This window comes from Dasypus novemcinctus, chromosome 17, assembly GCF_030445035.2.
Source record: "Dasypus novemcinctus isolate mDasNov1 chromosome 17, mDasNov1.1.hap2, whole genome shotgun sequence".
Lineage (NCBI taxonomy): Eukaryota > Metazoa > Chordata > Mammalia > Cingulata > Dasypodidae > Dasypus > Dasypus novemcinctus.
This window is the reverse complement of record NC_080689.1, coordinates 26,670,757-26,697,372: the sequence shown is the minus strand read 5'-3', so window position 1 is coordinate 26,697,372 and position 26,616 is coordinate 26,670,757. Positions and strand designations below refer to the sequence as shown.

Here is a 26,616-nt window from a genome sequence, read left to right as displayed (position 1 = left end):
AGTTCTCAAATATTATTATCTTTAACTTTTTATTTGTATGGCTGTTTCTTTGGAAATACCCTTGGATTTATGTACCCACATTTCCCTTTTCGGCACCACACAGATTCAAGAACTCAGATTAAGGAGCCAGTGTGGGAAGAAAGCCCAAGTACTAAGGAAGGTTAATTCACCTAATTTTCATAGCTCAGGTTTACAACTATGTCAGTGTAACTACTAATCATTACTTTAGAAATGGTGAACTATGTCTAATCCCAGAAAAAGTTGCCTATTTCATCACAGCACTAAACACTGAATTTAAAGAAGCACTAACAGAAGGGAAAGGGTTTTGCTTTTTTTTTCTTTTTTCTTTTTCCCTTTTTCTCCTTTTATGTACTCACATTAAATAAAGAAATGGGGAACTTTAGTCTGTATAATTTGTAGTTCAGTGGTATAGCTCAAAATGATTTATATTTAAATATCTAGTGAAGTCTTTGGATTATGGACAATATGTCCTATAAGAGCAATAAATTATTTTTCCATAATTTTCAAGTAATAGCAATATCCCTATTTAATTTTGATGAACTAGCCCCATAAAGACAAAACAAGATATGCATTAGTGTACTGTATTATTTCTTTCACTTTTAAATGAATGTTTCAGGAAAGAAAACTTCTATTTATTACCATGATTTTGTTATGGAGAATGTATTACTGGAAATCCTATGAATGATTTGTAGGAGCAGATGATGAAGTGAGCTATTTATATTGAATCAGTGAAGAAATAGAACCCCTCCAAATTTAGTTAAACTAGAGGAACTCTTATCCTTGGGTTTCTTTCTGTTTTGCCGTATCTCTTTACATTGTAGTAATTTGGACTTCAGGTAAATTTTTCAAATAATAATAATTGATTTAAGAAAGGACTAGAGGATTTAAACAGTAATTTTTAATCACCAGGAAGAAATACAGAGACCTTAGCTCTGTTCTAGACTGCAGACAGCATACCATTCAAGCATTACCATTGATAATGTAAGATATTTATTTTAAGAGGATAATCAAGAAAACACATTTAGTGTACAAAATCATTCTTTACAAATAATGCATTATGACAAACCATAGTCAGAATGGTTGCAAACAGGTTTGTTGTACAGAATCCTTCTTTGTAATGGCATCTCCAATAATGGGATTTTTACCTGAACCTATAATGAAATTCTGAAGAATTCAAAGGCTACATGAATCCTCAAAGCAAGTATTAATTTATGCATAAGAACAAGAAGTTTTGATGTAGGTTCAGAAGGCTGTAAAACCCTATCTTAATAATTAAGGGAAATAATTAATTTCTCTTAATAAAAAAATTATTTCCCCTTATACAGGCAATTAAAATTTTTAAAATTGTCATTTATGGTTATGGAATTTTTAATTGATAAATGCATCATTCAGTGATTTAAAAGATTTCTTCAGGTGTAAGCATGTATATCTTTAGTTGATATTACTGCCTAAGTTTACATCATAAAATTAGCAGTATATTGGGCAAGAAACTTTGCTTAATTAATCCCACCCTAAATCATGCCTTTTTACTCTGAATTCCCTCAGCGTTAATGAACTATTTGTACTTATCTTTAATTTGGATGTGTTGGTATCTTAATTTAATATTTTCCTTGAGCAGTATTTTCTAAGTGTATTTCATGGAATGCCAGTCCTATGAGATACACTGAATTGGAGAACACTGCATCCTTAATTATAGTCCTAGAAATTTTCAGTGTTTATTAGACTATTAAAGGCTTTGCAAACTTGTACAATAGAGCAGTCTAATTGTTTTCCAGGATTTCCCAAATTAATTAGATCATGGAGCTCTTTCAAAATGTAATGCATTTTATGGAGGTTACTTTGGGAAACTATCATATTATCCTTCCATCAAATGCACTGAGAGACTCTACCTCTTAAAAGTCTAAGACTTTTTTCCAGCTACATGATTTTGCGTATGAAATTTTTTTAACAAATCAATTTTATTAATACATATTAATAAAGCATACAATTTATCCAAAGTGTATATTCAATGGTATTTGGTATAATCACATAGTTGTGCATTCATCACTTCAGTCCTTTAATTAGCGATTTTTTTCCAGCTACATGATTCTGCATATGAAATTCTTTTGTGACTCTGGGTATAGCTAATATCCCAGGTGCCTGTCTGGTCTTGGTGATTCTAAACTAAGCAGTGGGGAGGCAGCAAAACCCAAAGATATCAGTGATAATTAGGCACTAGGTATAATTTGTGTATAGCTTTCAAAAGCTTACTAGACAAGGGAGGAGTCTGATGTTTCTTCTCCAATTATACCTTGGTAGCTTACTAGCTGAATGGCCTGCAACAAGTAAAAAATACTTTGCTTTTTGAGGCCTGGTTTCCTTATCTGTGAAATGTTTATCTCATTGGGCTGTTTTATGAACTAAGGTAATAATGTATATAAAAGTACTTCTTATGTAGTAAAGAATACATATACTAAGTATTGTCATCAACAGAGTTTTCTTCTTGATATTTCTACCTCAGCTTCCTGCAGAAATCCTAAACTAACATTTTATTCCCTTCCACCTGCCCAAATCAGTACCTTTTCCTGTATTCCATATCTTTGTTGGTCACTAAGGTCCCCTCACCAGAAGCCTTAGAGCCATCCTTAATTCTTCTCTCATTCTTATTACCAGATCTTCATGATTTTACTCCAGAAATGTCTTTGAAATCCAGCCTATTCTCTCCATTTCCATTGATACTGTCTCAACATTTTTTGCCTGAAATATTTTAACAGCTTCCTCTGTGGCTTCTTCACCTTCTGGAACTTCCAGTTTGAAAACTGCATTGATTCCCTATCAACTGTAACACACAGTAAATTCTTTAAGGTCACTACAGCTATCTCTCCAGCCTCAATCATCTCTTAATACTTGATCCTACCTGCCTTAGACTTTAGCCACAAAGAAATTTTTAGAAACCCTGGGTATGTCAGATCTGTTCAAAATTACATTCATGTGCATGTTCTTTTTTTTTTTTTCCATTTACTTAGAATTTCTCTTCTTCTACCTCTGCCTTGCCTTTTCATCTGGAAAAGAAGTATAACTCTTAAGTTTTGTATAATTATATTTACTTTGGAAACTTTTCTGTAACTTGAGACATTATTTAGGTATAATGCTTTAAATATCATAATATCAGAAAATAAATGGTTAGCCATTAATAATACAGGGTGTTGATATTACTGAAATGAAAAAATATCCTTTCTTTTAGCAAGTTGAAGTTAGCAGTCAAGTCTTTGAACCCTTTAACTTTTTCAAATGAAAATTCATTTTTATGAGTTAAAAAAATTGCTTCCTTTTTGCCCTTTTGAAAGCCACATTACTCTAGTAATGTGATTTTTTATGTGAAGTTTAATTTGCCTTATTAAACAAATTTTAGAGTTGTCTCTCAGGTTTAAGTAAATATGTTAACCAGTATTTTAAAGGTTAGCAAATCAGTACAATGTTCAGTTCAGTAATAATGTTAATATCATATGTGTAAGGAACAAAAAAAAAACAGACAAGGTTCAGACAAGGATTAGAAAACAATAAGCCAGAATTATTTTGAACTAATTAATTCCATAATGAATTATCTGTTATCTTTGTAGTTTACTGGGTCCATGTAACCAAGGATTACATTTCCCTTGATTTTTAAAAATCACGTTCAAATCTATATTTTTATTGGCAAAATTAGTTTCTGGTATACTATAAAAGTTGTACTATAAAATTATTGTATTCATTTTTATTTCTGTGGTTCTGTGGTTTTCTTAAACCTATAGTTTTTGCAATATGCCAATTAAATTATTTCATCTTGATCTTTGATTTTAAATTTTAGTTTTAGTTCCATAAATTCTAGTTTTTTCAAACAGATGAATTATAGACAATTAAAAACTCTTACGAATATAAAATTACTATCTTCCTCATCTAAATAAGATTAATCTGTGTAATTTGGATTGGGCTTATTTTGTATGCTTTCTCTTAAGTGAAAAAATAATAGAAAATTTAACACTTAAAAAATTTCTATCTCTTTCTTGGGTTTCACTGATAATAGAAAGTACAAGGTTAGCAAAATAATTGAGAGAAAAACATACTCAGCTTTAATTTTAATTAAAGACGAATGAAGCACAATTATTGTAGTTGGCATTAATTTATTATAACATTGCAATGTTTATCTTGATCACAAGCTTTATTTTAAAAGGTAAGAAAGCTAAAAACTTTGTATTAATCTCAATTGTCATGTGGTTGAATTCTTGTTGTATGCTAAAATTTTAACATTAATTTTATATAGTAAACTGGCTTGAAGAATAGTCTTTAACTTTTTCCTCTGGATTAAAAAAAAATTTATAGCAGCTCAGATTTAAAACATTGTAGCCCTAAATGCTTGAGTACAGGAATTGTAGAAAAGGATTTCTTTCATGTTCTGCTTCTGGTGTATTAGTAATTGCTTGTACGCTTCAGATCATACTGCCCAAGAACTAGAAAGTTTATAATAACTGATGTATTAAAACCAGCAAGAAAAGGGAAAGATATTTAGAAAACAGACTTTCTCTCTGATTATAATAAAAATAAGCCCAACAGGGTTTCTGTCTGTTTTCATTCCCTTAAATGAGCTTTCTAAATTTATGAATACTTTTCCAGAAACCATGGGGTTAAAGCAATAAGTAAAAATGGTAATCTGTTATCAGTCCTCTGACCAGAGATGTTGACTGTATAAAGTTAAACATAGTGTGCTACAGGAATCATTGTAAATAAATGATTATTGTATTACTTTAATTTTTTCTTTAAGATTTATTTTTTATTTCTCTCCCTTTTCCCGCACCCCCCCCCCCCAGTTGTCTGCTCTCTCTGTCCATTCGCTGTGTGTTCTTCTGTGTCTGCTTGTATTCTTGTCAGCGGCACCTGGAATCTGTGTCTCTTTTTGTTGTGTCATCTTGCTGCATCAGCTCTCCATGTGTGCAGCGCCATTCCTAGGCAGGCTGCACTTTTTTCGCGCTGGGCGGCTCTCCTTACAGGGCGCACTCCTTGCGCTTGGGGCTCCCCTACATGGGGGACACCCCTGCATGGCACGGCACTCCTTATGCGCATCAGCACTGCGTGTAGGCCAGCTCATCACATGGGTCAGGAGGCCCTGCATTTGAACCTTGGACCTCCCATGTGATAGGCGGATGTCCTATCCATTGGGCCAAAACCGCTTCCCTAGTTTAATTTTTAAAAATTATTCAGGAGGTGGTAGGTTTACAGAAAAATCAGGCAGAAAATACAGAGTTCCCATTAGAAAAATAATATATAATTAGAATGTTAAAATTAAATTAATTATAGTCCATATTATAATTATATATAATTATATTAATTATAATTCATAGTTGACTTTAGGGCTTACTGTTTGTTATATTGTCTTATGGATTTTTTTTTTAAATTCTAGTAACATAAGTACAACCTGAAATTTCCCCTTTTAACCACATTCAAATATATAACTTAGTGGTGTTAATTGCATTCACAATGTTATGTTACCGTCACCACCACCCATTACCAAACCTGTATTCTAGTTAATGACTCTATAAATTTATCAGTGTGGTCATACAATATTTGTCCTTCGTCTAACTTATTTCACTTACCATGATGACTTCAAGGTTCATCCATGTTATCACATGTATCAACTTCATTCCTTTTTACAGCTGAATGATATTCCATTCTATGTATATACCACATTTTGGTTATCCACTCATGTGCTATTAGTTGCAAAATAGATTGCTTCCACCTTTTGGAAATTGTGAATAATGCTGCTATGAGCATTGGGGTGTGAATATCTGTTTTTGAGTCCCTGCATTTATTTCTTATGTGTATATACCTAGAAGTGGGATTGCTGGGTTCTAAGGTAATTCTACATTTAACTTTCTAAGGAACCACCAAACTATCTTCCATAGCAGCTGTACCATTTTATATTCCCACTAACAATGAACAGAAGTTCCTATTTCTCCACATCCTCTCTGTATTAGTCAGGGTTCTCTATGGAAACAGAACCAATAGGAGAGATCTGTAAGTTGTATGAGATTTTATAAAGTTGTCTCATGTGACTGAGGGGATGCACAAGTCTGAATTCTATAGGGTATGCTGCAAGTCAGGACTCCGATGAAGGTCCTCAATGAGTTCCCCAGGAGACCCTGGCTGTCTGATGTAGAAATGGGAGTTCTCTCTCTGCGTGCTGAAATCATTTCTCTTTTTAAGGCCTTTAGCTGATTGGATGAGATGTCACTCATTGTTGATGGCAGTCTCCTCTTGAAATGCCCTTGTATTACAGTTAGTCCAGTGCTTGTTTGACCAAACAACTGGGCGCCATTACCCGGCTGAGTTGACACATTAGCTTAGCTATCACAGTCCACCCTTGTCAACTTAGCAGCCATATACATCACCTTAAACCTTACTTAATCTCTAAATGAAAACAATAACAGACATATTGTTTTCCTGCCTTATATTACTCAGTAGTCCTGTGTACAACCAGAAACACAATAAATCCCTTGAGAATAAGGTGCAAGTCCTTAGGTAATACTCATTCTTAAATTTCACATCCTTAAATACTATGACATGAAACTAACATAACTTATGTCATATGTTAAGGGGAAAAGATTGGGAAGAAAACAAAGATATTCATTTTATGTACAGATACAAATATACTCAAAACAAGGAAGAAATGTTCATGACCATTACAATCCTTATTTCTTTAACTGGTCATGTGGTCAAAGTTCATATTTATCACTACCTTCTTCACCTACCCATTCCATGTTCCCTTTACCCTGAACAAGCACCTCAGCTGGCCATGGTTCTTTGCCTGGTGGGGTGACCTTCATTCCTGAAGATTCTGGGCCATTGTTAGTCCTGCCTGGATTGAGTTGTTGCAATTTTCCATTGACTTTAATCACAGGGCATGGTAATACTAAGAGAAGCACTAGGGGCTCTCCTGTATTCCAGGAAAACTCTTCTTTACCTCCATTGTGTAGGTGCAGTCCTATTTCCCTTCGATAGTCAGGATCAGTCACCCCAGCCAGTACAGTAATTCCCTTGTCTGTTGATTCAGAAGCACAAGGAGCCCAAAGCGGCCAGGTGGCAATCTTAACTTCCAGTTCAGTGGAATCATTGTTGTGTTCTCTGGTGGAAGCACTCCTCCTCTTGGATCTAAGACCTGTAATCCAGGAGAGCTTAAGATTGCAGGGACAGGAAACAAAAATTTTCCTGATGGATCATTTGGGGTATTGGTGAGTGGTACCATTGGTGAGTGGTACCATTTCTATTTCTACTCCTTGATTCCTAGACCCATTAATACTGGCTATGGGAGAAAAAGCACCATAGAGTGGATGCTAATTTAGAGCATACACAGCCTCCTGGAGAACATTGCCCCATCCCTATAAGGTATTGCCACCTAGCTGGTACCATAATTGAGTCTTCTAAAGGCCATTCCTCCATTCTGTCAATTCATTTGCTTCAGGATGATGGGGAACATGTTAAGACCAGTGAATTCCACAAGCCATGTACCCATTCCTGTACATCATTTGCTGTGAAGTACATCATTTGCTGTGAAGTGGGTTCCTTTATCAGAAGCAGTGCTCTGTGGAATGCCATGATGGTAGAAAATACTTTCAGTATATCCACAGATGGTAGTTTTGGAAGAAGCATTGCATGCATGGAAAGCATATCCAGAGTATATGTCTATTCCAGTTAGAACAAATCACTGTCTCTTCCATGACAGAAGTGGTCCAGTGTAATCAACCTGCCATCAGGTAGGTAGCAGAACTGATCACCTTGGGGAATGGTGCCATATCAGGGGCTGAGTGTGGGTCTCTGCTGCTGGCAGATTGGGCATTTAGTAGTGGCTGTAGCCAACTCAGCCTTGGTGAGGGGAAGTCCATGTTGCTGAGCCCATGGAAAATGACCATCCCTATCATCATGGCTACTTTGTTCATGAGCCCATTGGGCAGTGACAGGTGTTGCTGGGAAAAGAGGCTGAGTGCTAGCCACACAGAGGGTCATCTTATCTGCTTGATTATTAAAATCTCCTCTGCTAAAGTCACCCTCTGGTAAGCATTCATGTGGAACACAAATATTAACATGTTTTTTGCCCACTCAGAGAGGTTCATCTACATACCTTTTCCCCACACCTCTCACCAATTTTCTAATCATATTCCTTCCAAGTCCCTGACCATCCAGCCATACCCTTGGTAGCAGCCCATAAATCAGTTAACAAATGCACCTCTGGCCAGTTCTTCCAAGCAAATTAAACACCTCTGACCAGTCTCAAAGTTCTGCCTAGTGAGAGGATTTCCCCTCACCACTGTCCTTCAGAGACATTTCAGAAAGGAGCTGCAGTGCTTCAACTGTCTACTTTCACGTGGTTCCTGCATATCACGCAGAACCATCTGTAAACCAGGTCCGAGTTTTCACTTCCTCAGTCAACTGATAGGAAGGAACTCCCCAAGAGGCTATAGCTGTGGGCTGGGAAAGAGACGATAATGTGGCAGGAGTGGTGACCATGGGCATTTGGGCCACTTCCTCATGTAACTTACTTGTGTCCTCAGGACCTGCTTGAGCCTGTCTTGTATATACATACCACCTCCACTTTAAGATGGAGTGCTGGCTGTGCACACCCAACTTTACTAACGGTTAGGCGGATCAGACAATACCCAGCTCATGGTAACTTGGTGGCCCATGTTTAAATGCTCAGTCTCTACTAAGGTCTAGTAGCAGGCCAAAAACTGTTTCTCAAAAAAGAGAGTAGTTATATGCAGAGGTTGACAGGGCTTTGCTCCCTGCATCTCTATTTGCCACTGAAACTTGCAGCACTGTTGGATCTGCTGGGTCTATGGCCACGTGACAGTGCAGTTTGGACCTGACTCAGTCTCCTCTTGTGTGGGCTCCCACTTCAAACTATCAGCTTTTCTGGTCACTCGGTAAATGGGCTGGAGTAGTATACCCAAGGGAAGAATATGTTGTCTTCAAAATCCAGAGGCCAACTAAGCGTGTACCTTTGATTGTAAGAGGGACTAGATGCAACAACCCCTTCACTTTATTTATTTATTTTTAAAAATATTTATTTATTTATTTATTTATTTCTCTCTCCCCCACCCCGGTTGTCTGTTCTCTGTGTCTATTTGCTGCGTTTCTTCTTTGTCTGCTTCTGTTGTTGTCAGCGGCACGGGAATCTGTTTCTTTTTGTTGCGTCATCTTGTTGTGTCAGCTCTCTGTGTGTGCGGCACCATTCCTGGGCAGGCTGCACTTTCGCACTGGGCAGCTCTCCTTACGGGGTGGCACTCCTTGCGTGTGGGGCTCCTCTTCGCGGGGGACACCCCTGCGTGGCAGGGCACTCCTTGTGCGCATCAGCGCTGCTCATGGGCCACACGGGTCAAGGAGGCTCGGGGTTTGAACCACGGACCTCCCATGTGGTAGACGGATGCCCTAACCACTGGGCCAAGTCTGCCGCCAACCCCTTCACTTTAGAAGAGATAGCTCAACTTGCCCCTTACCACTGGATGCCTAGAAATTTCACTGAGGTGGAAAGCCCTTGTATTTTTGTTGGATTTGTCTTCTATCTTCTTTCACACAACTGACTTAACAATAAGTCTAGAGTAGTTGCTACTTCTTGCTCACTAGGTCCAGTCAGAATGATACCATCAATATAATGATGTCTTGTGGGAAGAAGACAGTCAAGATCCCTGTGGACAATATTATGACATGGGGCTTTAGAACTGATATACCCCTGAGGTAGGATATTGAAGGTATATTGCTGGCCTTGTCAGCTGAAAGCAAACTGTTTCTCCTGGTCCTTACTAACAACAACTGAGAAAAAAGCATTTGCCAGATCAATAGCTGCATACCAGGTTCCAGACGATGTGTTGATTTGCTCTAGCCATGATACCACATCTGGAAGAGTTGCTGCAATTGGAGCCACCACCTGTTTAAGTTTAGAGTAATCTACTGTCGTCCACCAAGATCCATCGACTTTCTGCACAGGCCACATAGGAAAGTTGAATTGGAATGTAATGGGAATCATCACCCTGCATCCTTCAAATCCTTGATGGCAGCACTGATCTCTGCAAACCCTTCAATAATCTGGCACTGTTTTTGAATTACTATTTTGGAACATAGGGGCAGTTCTAGTGGCTTCCCCTTGGCCTTTCTTACCATAATAGCCCTCACTCCACAAGTCAGGGTACCAGTGTGAGGATTCTGCCAGTTGTGAGGTATGTCTGTTCCAATTATGCATTCTGGTACTGGGGAAATAACTACAGAATGGGTGCAGGGACCCACTGGACCTACTGACAGACCTGAGTTAAAACTTCATCGATCACCTGACCTCCCTAAGCCCCTAATCTAGTGGACGATAGTGACGTTTTGGGTCTCCTAGAATTAATGGCTCTTCTGAGTTAGTGTGTAATAATCCCCAAAATGTCTGATCCTTTCCTTTTCTCCAGTGCACAGTTAGCCTGGTAAAAGGCTGTATGTCTCTTAGGGGAAAGCTGGGAGGAAAATGAACAGTGTAAATTTTTGGCAGTGTAATACGATCCTTACCCAAGGGGACTCAGCCTTCCCCTCCCTCAAGGGCCTTTGGGTATGTAAACTGTCTCAAGTCTGGGAATTGATTAAGAGGCCATGACTCTCTGTTTCTGTAATTCAAATTAGGGTTTTTTTCACTTGACCTAGAACTCTTCTACTTATACAGAACAAGTAGGAATTTAGTAGACTGCCTATCTATGTTACTTCTAGGTACCTCATGATCTATTAGCCATTGCCATGGGTCTTTGTGACTCAGACTATTTTTTTTGCTGCTTTTCATCTTGGTAGCCATGCTGACCTTGTGTTTGGAGATTAAGTGCTGCCACTTGGCTTTTGCTGGCCCGGGATCCAATCATCCCCATAATGTATAAGGATCATAGTTCCATGACAGCACTTCCCATAGTCATATCTGATCTCCAGAGAAGAGCAACCACAGAGCTTTTCAGGGAAGATGGAGTTAGTCTGCCAAGTTTATTCCTCACGGTCCTGGTGAAACGTGTGTCCTCTGAACATTCCTGGGGTGTATGGGCAGGTTTTCGGTGGCAAATCCATTCTAACAGTCCAGTCTCTATAAGCCTTTCGATCCCCTCATCTACAGTATACCAGGGCAATTCTAGCATCTCTACCTCAGACAGTGTCGGGAATCTTTTGGTCCATGTTTTGGTCCATGTTTCAGCCAAACATGGTGAGCCAAAGTGTTGAGGGCAAGCTACAACACTGAATCCAAAATCTCTACTTAGTGGGCCCATATCAATAAATTCAGCCTGACTCAACTTTATATTTCTTCCACCATTATCCCATGCCCTTAATATCCATTCCCACATATATCTCCCTAATTTCTGTCTACAAAGATTGGAAAACTATGCAGTTCCTTTAGAGTATAGCATACTTCCTTATGAGTCACTTTACCTTCAGGGCGCTTGTTGTGACTTTAGTTATAGATCTGGAAGAAAAGAGGGGTGTTGAGGGTGGATAAGGAGAAGCATTAGAAATGTCTTGTAAGCCAGTTATCTCAGGGCATTCCATTGTAGTTTCATCTGGCGAGACAGGATGGCAGACTCGTCAGGGCAGGGTGGAGGTTGGGTGGTCCTCTCAGGGCAGGGAGGAGGTCTGGACTCCTTGGGGCAGGCTGGAGGTTGGGTGATGCAGGCTTGACATTGGGTGGTTGTCTTCTCAGAACAGGGAGGAGGTCAGGTTGCTGTCTCCTTGGGGCAGACAATTTCCAGTTTATCTGGGAAAGTCTCAGGAGAATTTAGGGTTTCATTGTCCCCACTGCCATCATCATCAACCTATATGTCTCCCTTCCAATCCTCAGGATTCCACTCCTTTCCAATCAATACCTTCATTTTAATAGCAGACACCCTGTGGTTGTGAATTTCGTTTCCAGTGTAACTCTGCATTCTGCTCAATGAGGCTGGGTCTGGTTTTCAGAGATCTCAAGTCTGGGATTGCATAAAACAGTCTTTCAGGGCACACATAGAAACTTTCACATTATTCATGCAGTGCTTAAGTTGCAAATTTGAAACCTCACCTCATCCCTTTCTTTTGTAATTGTATCCAGGATACTTAGGAACAGCTAGCCAACATCATTGTACCTTTTAACTCCATAAAACTCTGTTGTGTTAAAACATTCTCACCCAGAACCTTGCATCTTGTAAGCATGTAAGTAGTCACATCCAGTGGTGATATTGTGTTTCTCTATTTCCAACTCATGCTGTGGACTACCAGTGGCCTCTTCATTATTGGAAACAGAATCATTAATGCCCTTGAATCTAATCAGAGTAAAGAGTCAATTGCAAAAATCCCAGAACCAATTCAGAAATCCCATTTTTTGAGGTTTTGTTTCTCGAGAACCACTCCCGGTATCAAACTGTATTTGGGTTCCCTAGGGAAACGAAACTGACAATAGATATCTGCAAGTTGTATGAGATGCTGTAAAATTGTCTCAAGTGACTGTGGGGACGCACAAGTCCAAATTCTGTAGCGTAGCCTGCAAGCCAGGGACTCCGATGAAGGTACTTGATGAGTTCCCCAGGAAAAACACTGGCTGTCTGAAATAGAGATGGGAATTCTCTCTCTGAATGCTGGAATCACTTCTTTTAAAGGCATTCAGCTAACTGGATGAGATGTCACTTATTGCTGATAGCAGTCTTCTCAGTTGATTATAGGTGTAATCAGCCATATATGCAATCAACTCACTGAGTATTAAGTCTATGAAATGCCTCTCTATTAGTTAACCCAGTGCTTGCTTGACCAAACCACTGGGTACCATTACCTGGTTGAGTTCACACATTAGCCTAACCATCACTCTCTCCAATACTTATTTTCTGATTTTTTGTGTTACTCTATTTTTTTAAATTTTAAATCAGTTAAACTGTTGTGAGAGTCATATAAAGTTGGCAATTTTCTCTCTGATAAGAACAAAGAGATGGTTTTACAAGGTGTTTTATTTTCATTAAGGAGAAATCTTAATTTTTTAGAATTGATTTCTTATTTTAAAGTTCCAGAGTCTTCCATCTTTCATGCTTTTACATTATTCTTCATTTTCTGCCATTTTTCACCCATCTCTTCTGGAACTCTTAACATGTATGTTGGACTGTTGTAATTTGTTTCACAGGTCTCTTGAGACTGTTCATTTTTTCAAAACTTTTTTTACTTTGTTCTTTAGATTGGTAATTTCTATTGATCTATCTTCACATTTACTAATTATTTCTGCACCTATCTAATGCATTTTTCATTTTAGTTATTATAATTATCCAGTCTAGATTTTCCCTTTAAATTTTGTTTTATGGTTACTAGAGATTCTCTCTGTCCAATAAATAAAACCATTTTTTCTTTTAATTTTTTGAACATAATTATAAATTACTTTTTTAAAAAAGCTTTATTGAGATATAATTTACATGTTATAGTGTTTTCCATTAAAGTGTACTTTTTTTTTTTTTTTAACATTTAGCTCCCCCCAAATCATTTACTCATGAAGTTGATCTAGACAAAGCTGTGACCCCTTTGCTATCAGGTAAAGAACCCATCATACCAAAGTTTGATTGTAATAGAATGAAAGAAAATAAAGAATTTATACTGGTCTCATTAGTATTAATGGGATTCAGTGAAGAGAAGGGTACAAAAAGAGAAAGAGGGAAATTATTTTTTATTGTAAGGAAACTTGAGATACTTGAATGTTACATTAAAGATATAGGGGGTTCCTATATGCCCCACTCTATCTTCTTCCCACTCTTTCCCACATTTACAGCATCCTTCATTGGTGTGGTACAGTTGTTGCAATTGACAGACACATATTGAAGCATTGCCACTAACCATGGATTATAGTTAACATTATAGTTTACACTCTGTCCCATGCAATTTTGTAAGTTATGACAAAATATATAGTGACCTGTATCTGTCCTTGCACCGTCATGCACAACAATTCCAATGTCCTGAAAATGCCCCCATATTACACCTATTTTTCCCTCTCCCTTCCCTCAGAACCTCAGGTGGCCACGGTCTCCACATCAATGATAAAAGTTCTTCCATTGCTAGAATAATAGTAAGTCTATAGTAGAATAATAAGTCTACTTTAGTCCATTGTTCACTCCCCAGTCTTGAGGATTTGGAGATGGCGATGCCCAGTCTGCCTCTAATTAAGAGGGGGCTTAGATCCCATGGGGCAGATGAATGGAATTATCTTGCTTGCAGTTGCAGACTCTGTTCCTTGGGGTGGGCATTGGCCATCATTATTACCTTGTTAGTTGTAGAAAGGGGAAAATTAAGGCTGTTTTGTCCAACTGTTGAACATCTCTGCCTAGTAACTGTGTAACCACCTCAAATCACTTTCTTCAAAGTCTGAACTTATCTTTTCCAGCAAAACTACTCTTCCTGTTTTCATTATCTCAGTGAGAGTTCCATCATCCCTCTGGTTGCCCAGGATATAAACCTGAGATTCCTCAACTCTTCCCTCTCTCTCCTTTCCACACCACTCCCATTTATTCACCAAATCCTTTTGATTCTACATCCTGTATATCTTTTGAATTCATTTTCTTTTCATTTCCTGTCAGTACCCTGTGAGGGGCATGGTCATGTCATTTGGATAATGACAGAAGTCTCTCTTTAGTCTCATGTTTCCCATACTTTCCCACCATCTGCTTTTGCACAAAACCAAAGGCATCTATTTAAAATGCAGATTTGATCATCTTAGTCACCATTGCCCAGGTTAGTGTCCAAATTCCTAATAAGGCTTACAAGACCATTCATGATCTATCCCCTACCTACTTCTCCATCATCTTGACTCATCATCTGTCTTACCCCCTTTCCCCTCCTCAACCCTACAAGGTCATACCCTTCAGCCAGTTTCTCTGAGTCCTGGTTCTAAAAGTCTTACAATGTTCACACATGCTATTGAAGACTCTTGTCTCTCTCTTTTACCTGACTAGCCCATTCTTACCCTTTAAAAGTCTTAGGGTCATTTCCTTCTGAAAGCCTTTCCTGCCACTCCTTCCCCCTTCGTTAGCTTAGGGACTCTTGCTGTGTACTTCCAAGTACCCTGTATTTTTTTTGTACTAGTAATTGCCACTTTGGCATGGATTGTCTGTCTTAAAAAGAGTCTAAGCTATGTATCAGCAGGCAAGTTTGGCTTGCTCACCACTATATTTTCAGAGCGTATAAATAATAAATGATTAAATATTAATTAAATATTGTTAACTCAATTTTGGTTGATACTTTACTGGTTTCTGCTAGAAACCTTCCCTTTTGAGATCTTTTTTTTTTTTTCATTTTCAGCTACTGTATCTTGATATTGTTTCTAAAAGTATGCAAAAGATCACTCAATTATCTCAATAAAAGTTATTACTCTCCTCAAAATCCTTTAAGAATTTTGCATTTATTCCCTAATAGTGAATTAAAAGTCATTACAACTTATATTTTAAGATGCATCTTTGTATTGCTAACCATTGGGAAACTTAATAAAGAAATCGTTTTATTTAAGTTATGATTATGAAAGACTGTGCTCTTTATGCCATGTAATATATACTACCTTAGTAATGATGATCTGTTTACTTGTCTTGGGGAGAAATAAGGGTTTAGGTTAGTTGTCCAAAAAAAACACCAAATTTTGTTAATAGCATTAACATAATTTACTGGTTGAAAATTTGTGTATTGCAAGAGAACTATGTGCATACATGAAATTGCTTTAACTCAATACATTTTGGGGGTTAAAGAGTAGAGCTGGTTTTGAAAATTTTTTCCTCACTTATTAGGTCTCATTTTAGCTTAAATGCTTTATCCTATTCTTCACCCGTACCTTTTAGGTGTGCTCTTGCCATTACAGAATAGTTCATTTATTTTAATATCATTGTCTTCCTTTTGCTCTACCTTTAATGAAATGTTTCATGACATAACAAAGAGCCAGGATGCAGAAGGCTTACATTACTCAGCAGTTGTTTAATTAGTCCTAGACTAATTTGGATAATATTCTATACATGAAAGGACCCTAGTAGACCAAATTTAAAATTTACTCTTTGTGTATTTTCCATGTTGTAATTTGTTACAGTGTTTTATCAAACAGTGTACAAGTAACCATTCCAAAATCAAAATGTGATTCTGATCTTTGCTTATATTAGCACATTTTGTAATGAGTTCTTTACATGTATAGAGTATTAATATACATACAGTTCTTTATTTTTATATCCCAAATCTTAAGACAATTGTAATGTATATTTCTTGATTGTATATTTTGTCATCCTTGTGCCCTGAGTTTACTTGTTTGGATGGATTAAATTTTACTTAGTGAACATTTTCTAAGTAGGTTTTTCAAACTAGCTTCAGTTATTTGGGTAGTATAGTGAAAAGGTCACTGGATTGAGAGTTAGGAATCCTGGGTTCTGACCTTGCCTGCTTCTGCCATTAACTCAATGGTAGTTGCTCCATTTTATATAAACCTCACATTAGAGAAAATTATTTCTAAAAATAAAATATGAATTCAGGTTTTCTAAAGTGAAATCTATGTTTGTGAATGAATTGAACTCATGAAATGCATTGGGTACACTTTCTTTTTTATATCTAAATCAATCTTGGGTTTTATTCTTCTCCTAAATGCCACTGAATATCCTTTTCCTTTCACATTCCTTAAATTTAGTCCCATTTATCTCCCAGGTTTTTTTCTTTTGGACATGTAATACAGTATTAACTACTTCCCTTTTACTTATTTCCAAAGGACCAAAAAAAAACAGTCACAGTAAACGTGATTTCTATCTTGTGAAAAGATAGATTTTATCATTTCTATAGAGCACATGAGGTTTCATTGTGCTTTAGAATTTGATTCCCCAGATGACTTTAAATAAAATCATATATATGGCAATATCACCTCAGAATTTATTAATTTTTTAACTATTTAAACTGCACGTGTGAAATTAAAGTATTGCTATTGCTTAACGTTATTAAATAGGTACTCATGAAAAGCATGGTACTAAATCTCACTTTGGTAATAAGAGGATGCTGCTTTGTGAAATCTTATTTACATACTAATTGCCACTGCTTTTTTTCTGTAGCAACAATAAGCCTTGATACTTGTTCACTTGAATTATTCTGTACTAATGCCCAGTTTACATCAGCTATATTACGTAAAAGAGCAAAGAGAAGAAAACATTTTCATAAACAAATACTTCTGTAGGAAAGGTCATTTATTACATTGAAATTTATTTTTGATGCTTGCCTAATAAAACTTTTTAAAATATAAAAGGGCAAAATATCAAGGGCTCAATAATATTCTCCTACACTAATAGTAGTGTCAAGACTAAAAAAATTGCTTTGGATCTTATTGGTGTAAATATCTCTGTAATTTACTTTCGATGTTTAAATTCTGAAACAACTAGATTAAATATTACTTGTCAGTGGTGCTTTCACTGTTCCATTTAGAGTTTTGCCCTTCCTTGTTTATATTGCTTTCCATGTTGAATTATCTGCTACCTTTGGGGAAAAAAACTTGTTAAAAGATAGAGGGTGACAAGTTAATTGTTTTCAAAATTCTGCATTTGACAGGAAAATAGTTGAGAATGATAGGGAGTCCAGCCGTTAACCTACCAGTAATGTCAGTTAAATAAGTCCCTAGTTTTCTTTATTCCCACCTGACCACTGGCTTTCTTTAATCTAGCTGGCCATAGTAAAGACTAATACCATGAGCAGAAGATATTTATCCTTTTTTTTTTTTAGATTTCTTTTTTATTTATTTCTCTCCCCTCCTCCCCACCCCTTGTCTGCTGTCTGTGTCCATTTGCTCTGTGTTCTTCTGTGTCCACTTGCATTCTTGTCAGCGGCATCGGGAATGTGTGTCCCCTTTTGTTGCGTCATCTTGCTGTGACAGCTCTCCCTGAGTGCAGTGCCACTCCTGGTCAGGCTATGCTTTTTCCGTGTGGGGCGGCTCTCCTTGCGGGGCGTAGTCTTTGCGCGTGGAACACTCCTGCGTGGCATGGCACTCCTTGCATGCATCAGCACTTGCGCATGGACCAGCGTACACGGGTCAGGAGGCCCTGCCTTTGGACCTTAGACCTCCCATATAGTAGGCGGACGCTCTATCAGTTGAGCCAAATCCGCTTCCCAATATTTATCTTTTTAAGGTATGTACTGGAAAAGTTATCCTTTGGGAACTATCTTTTCTTTTTCTTCTTTTTCTTTTTTTCACCCCTTTTTATGTCAGGAATTAATATAAATAGATTTTTCTTTTCCTTAACACAGTTGAGACTGATTATTCTGGCAATATACAGATTATGCTTCTAGTAGAAAATATGGTGAATTTTTATAATGAATATAAGAAATTTAAATAGTGAAAGTTGAGCATTAAATAGGCATTACAATATGGTATTTAATACTTCTGGAATATTTGGACATTAAATGTTTTAAGTAAATTATTTTTATAGAAATGTTTTAAGGTATTGAGTGAGGCATCTGTTTATTTTCCACAGGCCATCAGTACAGAATTTGATAAATATTTATTAATATTTACATTAATAAAAAATAGAACTAATTTTTATCAATTGAAGGAGAAAGGAATGTGTGTTCAATCTTTAAGGAATCTCTCTCAACATAAAATTCTTAATGTCCTAATGATTAACAAAGCTCATTGAAAAGTAAACATCTTTGTAAATTACTTGATATTTTGTGAATTTGCTTCTCAGGTCTTTTCTTTTTGCTAGAGGGTAGGTGTTCTTAAATGGGTGCATGAAAGCTCTATTGATAAAAATGTTATTTCCTAACTTTTCCTTTTGTGTAGTCAGAAGAAGGTTTTGCTTCCTGAATTATTTTCACTCTGTAATCACATATACTTCAGTTAATTGCTTGCTTGAATCTTAGCCAATTTATTGTATTGATAATTTGTCATTATCATTAATGTCATTAATAACAAAATGTCCTTGTTAAGTAGAGTTTAAGTAGTATATTTGCCACTCATAGGAAATGGGCTTGAGTTTCATAACATGTATATTCCTGACTTTACTCAAAATTTTAGCATGTGAACACTAAGTTCTTCATCATGCTGACAAAATGCTTTGATTCTTAAACAGGCAAGGCAAGCTTTTACAAGCCAGTTGATGGGAAAAGTGTGGCTCAGAGGTCAAGTAACTTACCTTAAGGTCACATAGAAGTAGAGTCAAATTTTTATCCTACGTTTTATATCTTCAAATTCCTTTTCACTGCGTTGCATTCTTTATATATTTATCTTCCTTATCCTGATGCCATGCAATGGTAATATATGGCTCAGAAACCTAAGACCAAATTTCACACTTAAAAAAAATAAAACCTCAGCTATATGTGTCCACTGTTGTACTAAGTCATATATGAAAATTAAAAAGGTAAATTCTACTCATTTCTTTTCAGTAATAGGCAACTTGAGAAGCTTCACATTACTGCCTTTCACAGGGAGTCTTGAGGTGTAACCCATCTTTTAACATTGCTTCTATTCAAGTTTTTTTTTTAATGTGGAAAATCTGGTCACATATTAATATGCAAAGTAATACACAAAGAAGAAAAAAACTTTAAAAATAATATATTTTATGACTCATTTAAAAATACTGTGGTAGAAAGAATTGAGTCAATGTTATCTTTATTCTTATAGAAAATGAGTATATTATTGTTATTTTGTCCAAAATTTTTCATTCTCCTGGTTCAAATTTGTCATTTTGGTTTTGCAGCAGTTAGAAGAAAAGAGTGAAGATCAAGAAGACAAGGAATGTTTGAAACAAGCAATAACAGCATTGCTTAATGTTCAGAGTGGTATGGAAAAAATATGTTCTAAAAGTCTTGCCAAACGAAGGCTGAGGTGAATTTTTTTTTTTTTATTCTCCCACTTTTCATCCTAAATATTATGATATAAATCCAGGGTTCCCAGCTCCCTCCTCAAGTAAACAATGAAGAAAATAGTTTTAGTGACAAGCTTGGTCTTTCAGAGGAAGTGACATCAAAGCCGAGAGAATTTCTTATTGTTTGAAAAACCTTTCATATTTGTGCATTTTCCTTGCATACTCCCAGACAAGACCTTCTAAGAGTCAACTGGTAAGCTAAAGGAGAGAGAGAGCAAAATGTATTGAGTAGGTTTATATTAGCATCATTGTTCTGTCAAAGTAAAATTAGTAGTAGCCTTTATTTTAGGGATTATATAACTTGAGGCATTAATTCAGATGCTATTGCTTCCAGTTTCCTAATTAAAAGTTGTGCTACATACTTTTCAGCTTAGGGTCTTAGTCTATTTAAGCACTTCTAAATGTTTTTAAGTCTCTTAAATTATTTTTTCATCATATGTAAAGTACCTTTTAGTATTTATCATTCTAAATATATAAATGTAGAAATAATTCTGTTGCTGAATTTCGTCAACATTGTTCTTTTTTAGAGCATTAATGAGATGTTTTTCTACTGTGTTGTTTAATTTCCAAAATTGTGTAATTCTATAACATTAATATATTTGAGGAATTAATGAATACCTAATCAGTACAACTTTAAAAAATGTACTTTTTTTTTTTACTCTGTCCTTTAGTTACATGAACTCTAGATTCTGTCATGTGTATACTAATAATGTTTTCCTTTATCCCAGTGAATCTGCATGTCGGTTTTATAGTCAGCAAATGAAGGGAAAACAACTAGCAATCAAGAAAATGAACGAGATTCAGAAGAATATTGATGGTTGGGAGGGAAAAGACATTGGTCAGTGTTGCAATGAGTTTATAATGGAAGGAACTCTTACGCGTGTAGGCGCCAAACATGAGAGACACATATTTCTCTTTGATGGCTTAATGATTTGCTGTAAATCGAATCATGGGCAGCCAAGACTTCCTGGTGCTAGCAATGCAGAATATCGTCTTAAAGAAAAGTTTTTTATGAGGAAGGTACAAATTAATGACAAAGATGACACCAATGAGTACAAGCATGCTTTTGAAATAATTTTAAAAGATGAAAATAGTGTTATTTTTTCTGCCAAGTCAGCTGAAGAGAAAAACAATTGGATGGCAGCACTGATATCTTTACAGTACCGGAGTACACTGGAAAGGATGCTTGATGTAACAATGCTACAGGAAGAGAAGGAGGAGCAGATGAGGCTCCCCAGTGCTGATGTTTATAGATTTGCAGAGCCTGATTCTGAAGAGAATATAATATTTGAAGAAAACATGCAGCCCAAGGCTGGAATTCCAATCATCAAAGCAGGAACTGTTATTAAACTTATAGAGAGGCTTACATACCATATGTATGCAGGTAAGAAAACTGAAGTTGCCTATCACTTTTGTTTTTCTTCTTTAAGCTGATTTTCTTTTTTGTACTGGTCATTGTCCCTAAAATAGAAAACTAACAGCCAAAGACTTCTGTGTTATCAGTCTTACAATTCATTTTCCTTTGACTAAAAATACCACTGCTTTATATTTCTTTGAAATTTTATACTTTTTCTACCACCTACATTATTTTTAAACTTAAAACCAGAATAGATGAGAATGACGTTGCATGGCCAAATTTACACAGCTAGAAAGTGATACTACTTCTAGTGATAAATCATCATTACGGTGGAAAAGCTTCTTACTCTTTTATCTCTTTCTTCTTTCTTCTCTTTCCATTACTGACATTGTAAAATAAGTAAAAAATAAAATAAAATAAAATAAAATAAAATAAAATAAAATGGATTCATCACCAAAACTGTGTTGGCAGAACATATATATATATATAACATTGTTTTCTCTTAATTTCCCTTCCTAAAATCTATTAAACGTAATTTTTGAAGCCATTTTAATATTTTTTGCTTTTTCCAACTGATGTTTTTTAAGAAAACAATTTAATCCTTAGTAGGATTTTTAGAGAAAAATATGTCCAAATTATCTAGAAAGACAGGTAGACTTCTGCATAGAATCAGATAACAATGATTGGGAGATAAGGGACAAATAGAATGATTTTTTTTTTCCAGAAATTTTATTTCTATCTAATAAAGTAGCAAATGATAATCCGATGCTTTTCAGCTTTCATCATCCCTACATAATGGGAACCTTGATAATTGTAAAATACTACAGAATTATGATATAGTGGAAAATGCACTGAATTTGTCTTTGTGTCCTCACTCAATCACAGTTCCTTACTGTCTCAGAACCTTAGCTTTTTCATCTAAAAACTCAACATCATAATATCTACCTCAGCGGTTAGAAATAAATGAAACCTTGTATAAATTCAATATGTGAAAGCTTTTTGTAAACTTAACCATATATTATTTTCAAAGAATATTTTTATTACAAAGTCACATAAGTGATATAAAATCAAATGTAACTCATAATATAAATGCTATTCTTAAATAGTTGAATGTGTATGTTAAACTCCACCCTTATACTTCTTGCTTAAATATATTCCGGTTTGTAGGAAATGTGCATCTGTGCAAAAAATTTCTTCAGTTTTAAAAATCCTATGCATGGATTCTCAGTTCTCTCTGGAAATCATTCCCCCCAATTGAATTAATAGCCATTAACTAATCTACTTTAGTAATGACAGATAGCATTTGATAATATCTGTTTGATTTCTTCAGTGTCCATTTAGAACAAAGTATGACCTTTTAACTATCACGAAGTAAAATTATTAGAATAATATTTTACATTTTTATCAATGATCTCAAAGCACTATATAATCAATAATCTATTTCATTATGTCACATGTCATTGAGATAGTAATTAAACCAGTGGCTTTGTTCAGTTTTTATTTGGCCTCTAATTGGAAGTGGTTTTTTTGCCTACTCTTTTGCATAGTAAAATAATAGTGTTTTCCATAGGCTAATTTTAAAAGCAGTTTGGATTCTCTAAGAACATAGCATTTGGTAGTAACAAGCATTAGCACAGACATATGTTGAATATATTAAGAGAAGATTAGTCTGGGATTCAGATTTTACTGTTTTTTACCTCAAAACTTCAATATTCGTTTTATTGATCGAAAAATAAAAAATAAATCAAAGCACAGAAATTTAAATAAATTGTCTAGGATCTCACATGAAAAAAAGAAATCAATTATTCCTTTTTACTTATAAAACTGTTTTTGAGAATTACAATTTTCAGTTATTACTATGGCCTGCCTATTTAGTTGATCTTTATCAATGCTTTGTATATTCTTTATTATTTAAAATACAACTACAGTAATGTTTTGTGAGATGACCCCAAGTTTGTGGTTACGAAATACTAATTATTTCTTTGCTACTCAATGTATTTTTGAGGTTATAAAGTTCAAATCGCTCTTCTTGCCACATTATCCTGATTTCTAAGGGCCTTAAAGAATTCACAGAATTTTTAAAGCCTAAGTATTCAAAACTCTTCATCATTTTATTCTAAATACCTTTGTTCTGGTCTCTTAGACTGTATAGAATGAAAATTAACCTTTAGATTTTTATCTATGCTTTTAAGACAGTAGTTTTATGTTTTTGTTTTTTTTTTTTCCTGTAGAGCAATAGTGTATAATAACTGGAATGCACTGAAGAAGATTCACATTAGATTTCCTAATGTTTACTAACACAAGTCAGTAATGTTTGGGTTAGAAAACATTTTCAAATTCTAAAACTGTTATATAATTGTTTCTATAAAATGTTTTCCTAATGTATAATGATAAAAGTTTTCTTTAATCTGCTGTATTTCAGAGAACTAATATATTTATGATTGTTAATAAGCACTTGTAAAACTGCAATTGAATATTTCTGGAGAACCATGCTTTTTATTTAAAATTGCTCTCTTTTATATCTATTTTTAGATTTTATGAATAGAGGAATATTTTGAATGTTTTTACTTCAAATTAACATATTAAAACACTTAAATTTCTAGATTTCTGGAACTTTGCTAAAGTTAACTATTGAAATTTAAATTAAGATTGTTTTACTTTTCAAAAAAATTTAAAGTCTTAAAATTTTCCCTTCATTTATTTTTTGAAGAATAAAATGCTAATGTTTTTGAGAAGAGTTGTGGCTAATTTTCTGGATATTTTTATTTTCTATCTTCTTTCCAACCTTAACTATTTTCACTTATGTCATGAATATATTACTGGTTTAACTGGAATCCATGAGCAGATTTCCTGAGTTGTGGAACTAATTACACAAATTAGTTTTAGTTACCAGTTTATTTGGCCTACTCTGTGTGGTCTGTTACTGAACCTCATTACTGGCAATAAATATAAAATGTGTTCTGAATAGACCATCTATGAAATTGTAAAAACATGAAAGCAGTTATTTTTTAAGATCCATTCCAGATGAAATGTACTTTGAATCCTTACTACAATGATTAACAGCTCAGGTTACCATTTGGTTTAAGAACTATGAGTTTACTCTTCTCTCCTTTCTTCAACTGCGTCAAAGAAAAAAGGGATTTTTTATTTGGTTAGTTAGTTGGAAAGTATTTTATAGGAGAACATACAGTACAGGTTGGAGCTTAAGACTGAAACAAAAGCTAAAGTTAAAATCTAACTGTTGGACATTTTTGCTATATTTAGAATTATATAGTAAGTGACACTGAAAATAATAATATGAAAAAATGTAATGACTAATGATGTAAGACACTACTAAGGGACATGTTTTAGAATATTGGTTGGCCAGACATTGTCATATGAAGCAGAAGTGAAACTAGTTTAACCTCTTCAGACTTCACTATGACTTCTTCAGCCAACCTGATCCAGCAAGTGTTTTAACAGTAGTTTATGAATGGAGTTATAGATATGTAGTGCTAGAAGAGATGATCAAACCCACACTTTATAGCAAAGTCCCAAGGCCCAGGAAGGTTATGTGATTTGCCGTAAGTCATATAACTAATTAATTACAGAACTGGGACTAAAAATTAGTTTTCTTGAATCCTACTATTCTTTGCAACTGTGTCACACTGAGTCAGACAAGGTGAATTTTTTAAAAAGTATTAAAATATGATATTTTTAATTATATGCGTTAAATAATGAAAGGGAATTACTTGCTTGGTTTGAACTGCCAGTAATATGACCTGCCCATTTCTGTGCATACACAGATCTATAAAGATACAGTCAGAGTAATTTTTTTCTTATTGAAACAGGTAATAAGGGCTGACTATAGATAAACTTCCATTTAGTGTAATTAGATACTGGTTATTATAATTTTATTTTCTGACAAACCCATTAGTCCATTATTATAGGTTGCTCTGTAAAGGAAATCTTTCTGGAAAAATTTTTGAATTTAGGTGAATTTTAAAAGTAACTAACTGTTGCTTAAGAGATTGCAACACAGTGTGTTTTGTGGGATTTAATTTATAGCTTGTCTCTCAGATCCAGTGTTTCTGGATATATAGTAATTCACTAACTACATAATAACTTTGGGGTTCATCCCAAATGCTTAGGGAAAAATATCATCCAGTTGGATAGATCATTCTGGATATAGCAAGGAAATGAAGAGACTATTTCCTTACCTATAGTAAGAAAGCACAGTGCAATATGTAAAGAAAAGGAGCTGAGAGTAGGAATTTCACTTCTGTATGTGAAATAAAGGACATATTAATTATTGGGACCTAACAGCAAAGACAGAGAATATTTGATAGTCTATTTTAGTGAAATAAGATGACCTTAAGGTAGGGATAAGAAGTCAGAACTAACATTATATGGAAAATAAAATATTTTCATGTTAAGTGTGGGGAAAAAAGGTGTTTCCCGTGCACGGTGAACTTTTTTATAGAAAATCGTAATGAAAAAACTTAAGCTGGTTGATACTTTTCTATAAAGTACTTACTCCTACTTTATGCTCTTACATCAAAAGTCCTCAAAAACCTTCATTTTAGTTTTCTTTTGAGTTTGTGTCCTATATAAGCGTAGTTTAGGTGTTCTGCTTTTTTTAAAATCTTTTGAATATTTTTTTTATCTATAGGGCAGTGCTGTTCTATTTTTAAGCTCTTTTTTTTTCCAGTGGTTGTGCGTCAGCAAAACGGCTGTTTCCTTTTTTAAGGAATTCAAGAGTGATTGTTTACAAATCCTTGTTGAGAGCTTATTGTTTCTTGTAGCTTTTTAAATGACTGTATTATAGGGAGAATTATCGCATGAACAGATATCCTGATTAACAGTGTTTCACTGTGGTAATGGGGGCAGGGGATGCTCTTTATATAAATAACTCTGTGTAGTAAATATTATTTTATAAATCTCATTGATCTTGCCAAATAAAATGTAAAGTGTTGATCAAAATAGGGGCACACACACAAAAAAAGATTGAATTTATCAACTCAAATCCAGTATGCTATGTCCTAGATGTTAATATAGATTCTGAGTTCCTGTGACTTTGAAGAATTGTGCAGTAAAATATTACCATTCAAAAAACGGTTTAAGAGAGGGGAAGAGACAACTAGAAGACCAGCAGAAAGTAATTATACTTCATGTTTGAAATGACCTAGGACTAGACTAGGGATGCAATGGTAGAGTTGGGATATGTTTGTATAGAGTGAAGAAAGCAAAGCAACCAGTGAACTTGTTGGAAAACTTAGTCCAAGGATTTGAGTTTGATATTAATAAAAGAGTAATGTTACTTATGATGAGAAAAGAACAGAGAAATTTTTGTCATTGCTCATATTGGAATCTATGAGGAAGTCA

General features: G+C 35.2%; 1 protein-coding gene across 2 annotated transcripts in view; it reads left to right on the top strand.

Moving 5' to 3' along the window:
* SOS1 (SOS Ras/Rac guanine nucleotide exchange factor 1) overlaps positions 1–26,616 on the top strand; it is a 186,846-nt gene that overhangs the window by 127,263 nt on the left and 32,967 nt on the right. For both annotated transcript variants that reach the window (XM_058278427.2, XM_058278428.2), the window contains exons 9-10: positions 19,728–19,855; positions 20,624–21,279. In XM_058278427.2, the coding sequence (XP_058134410.1) occupies positions 19,728–19,855; positions 20,624–21,279 (784 nt within the window). The remainder of the gene's footprint in view (positions 1–19,727; positions 19,856–20,623; positions 21,280–26,616) is intronic.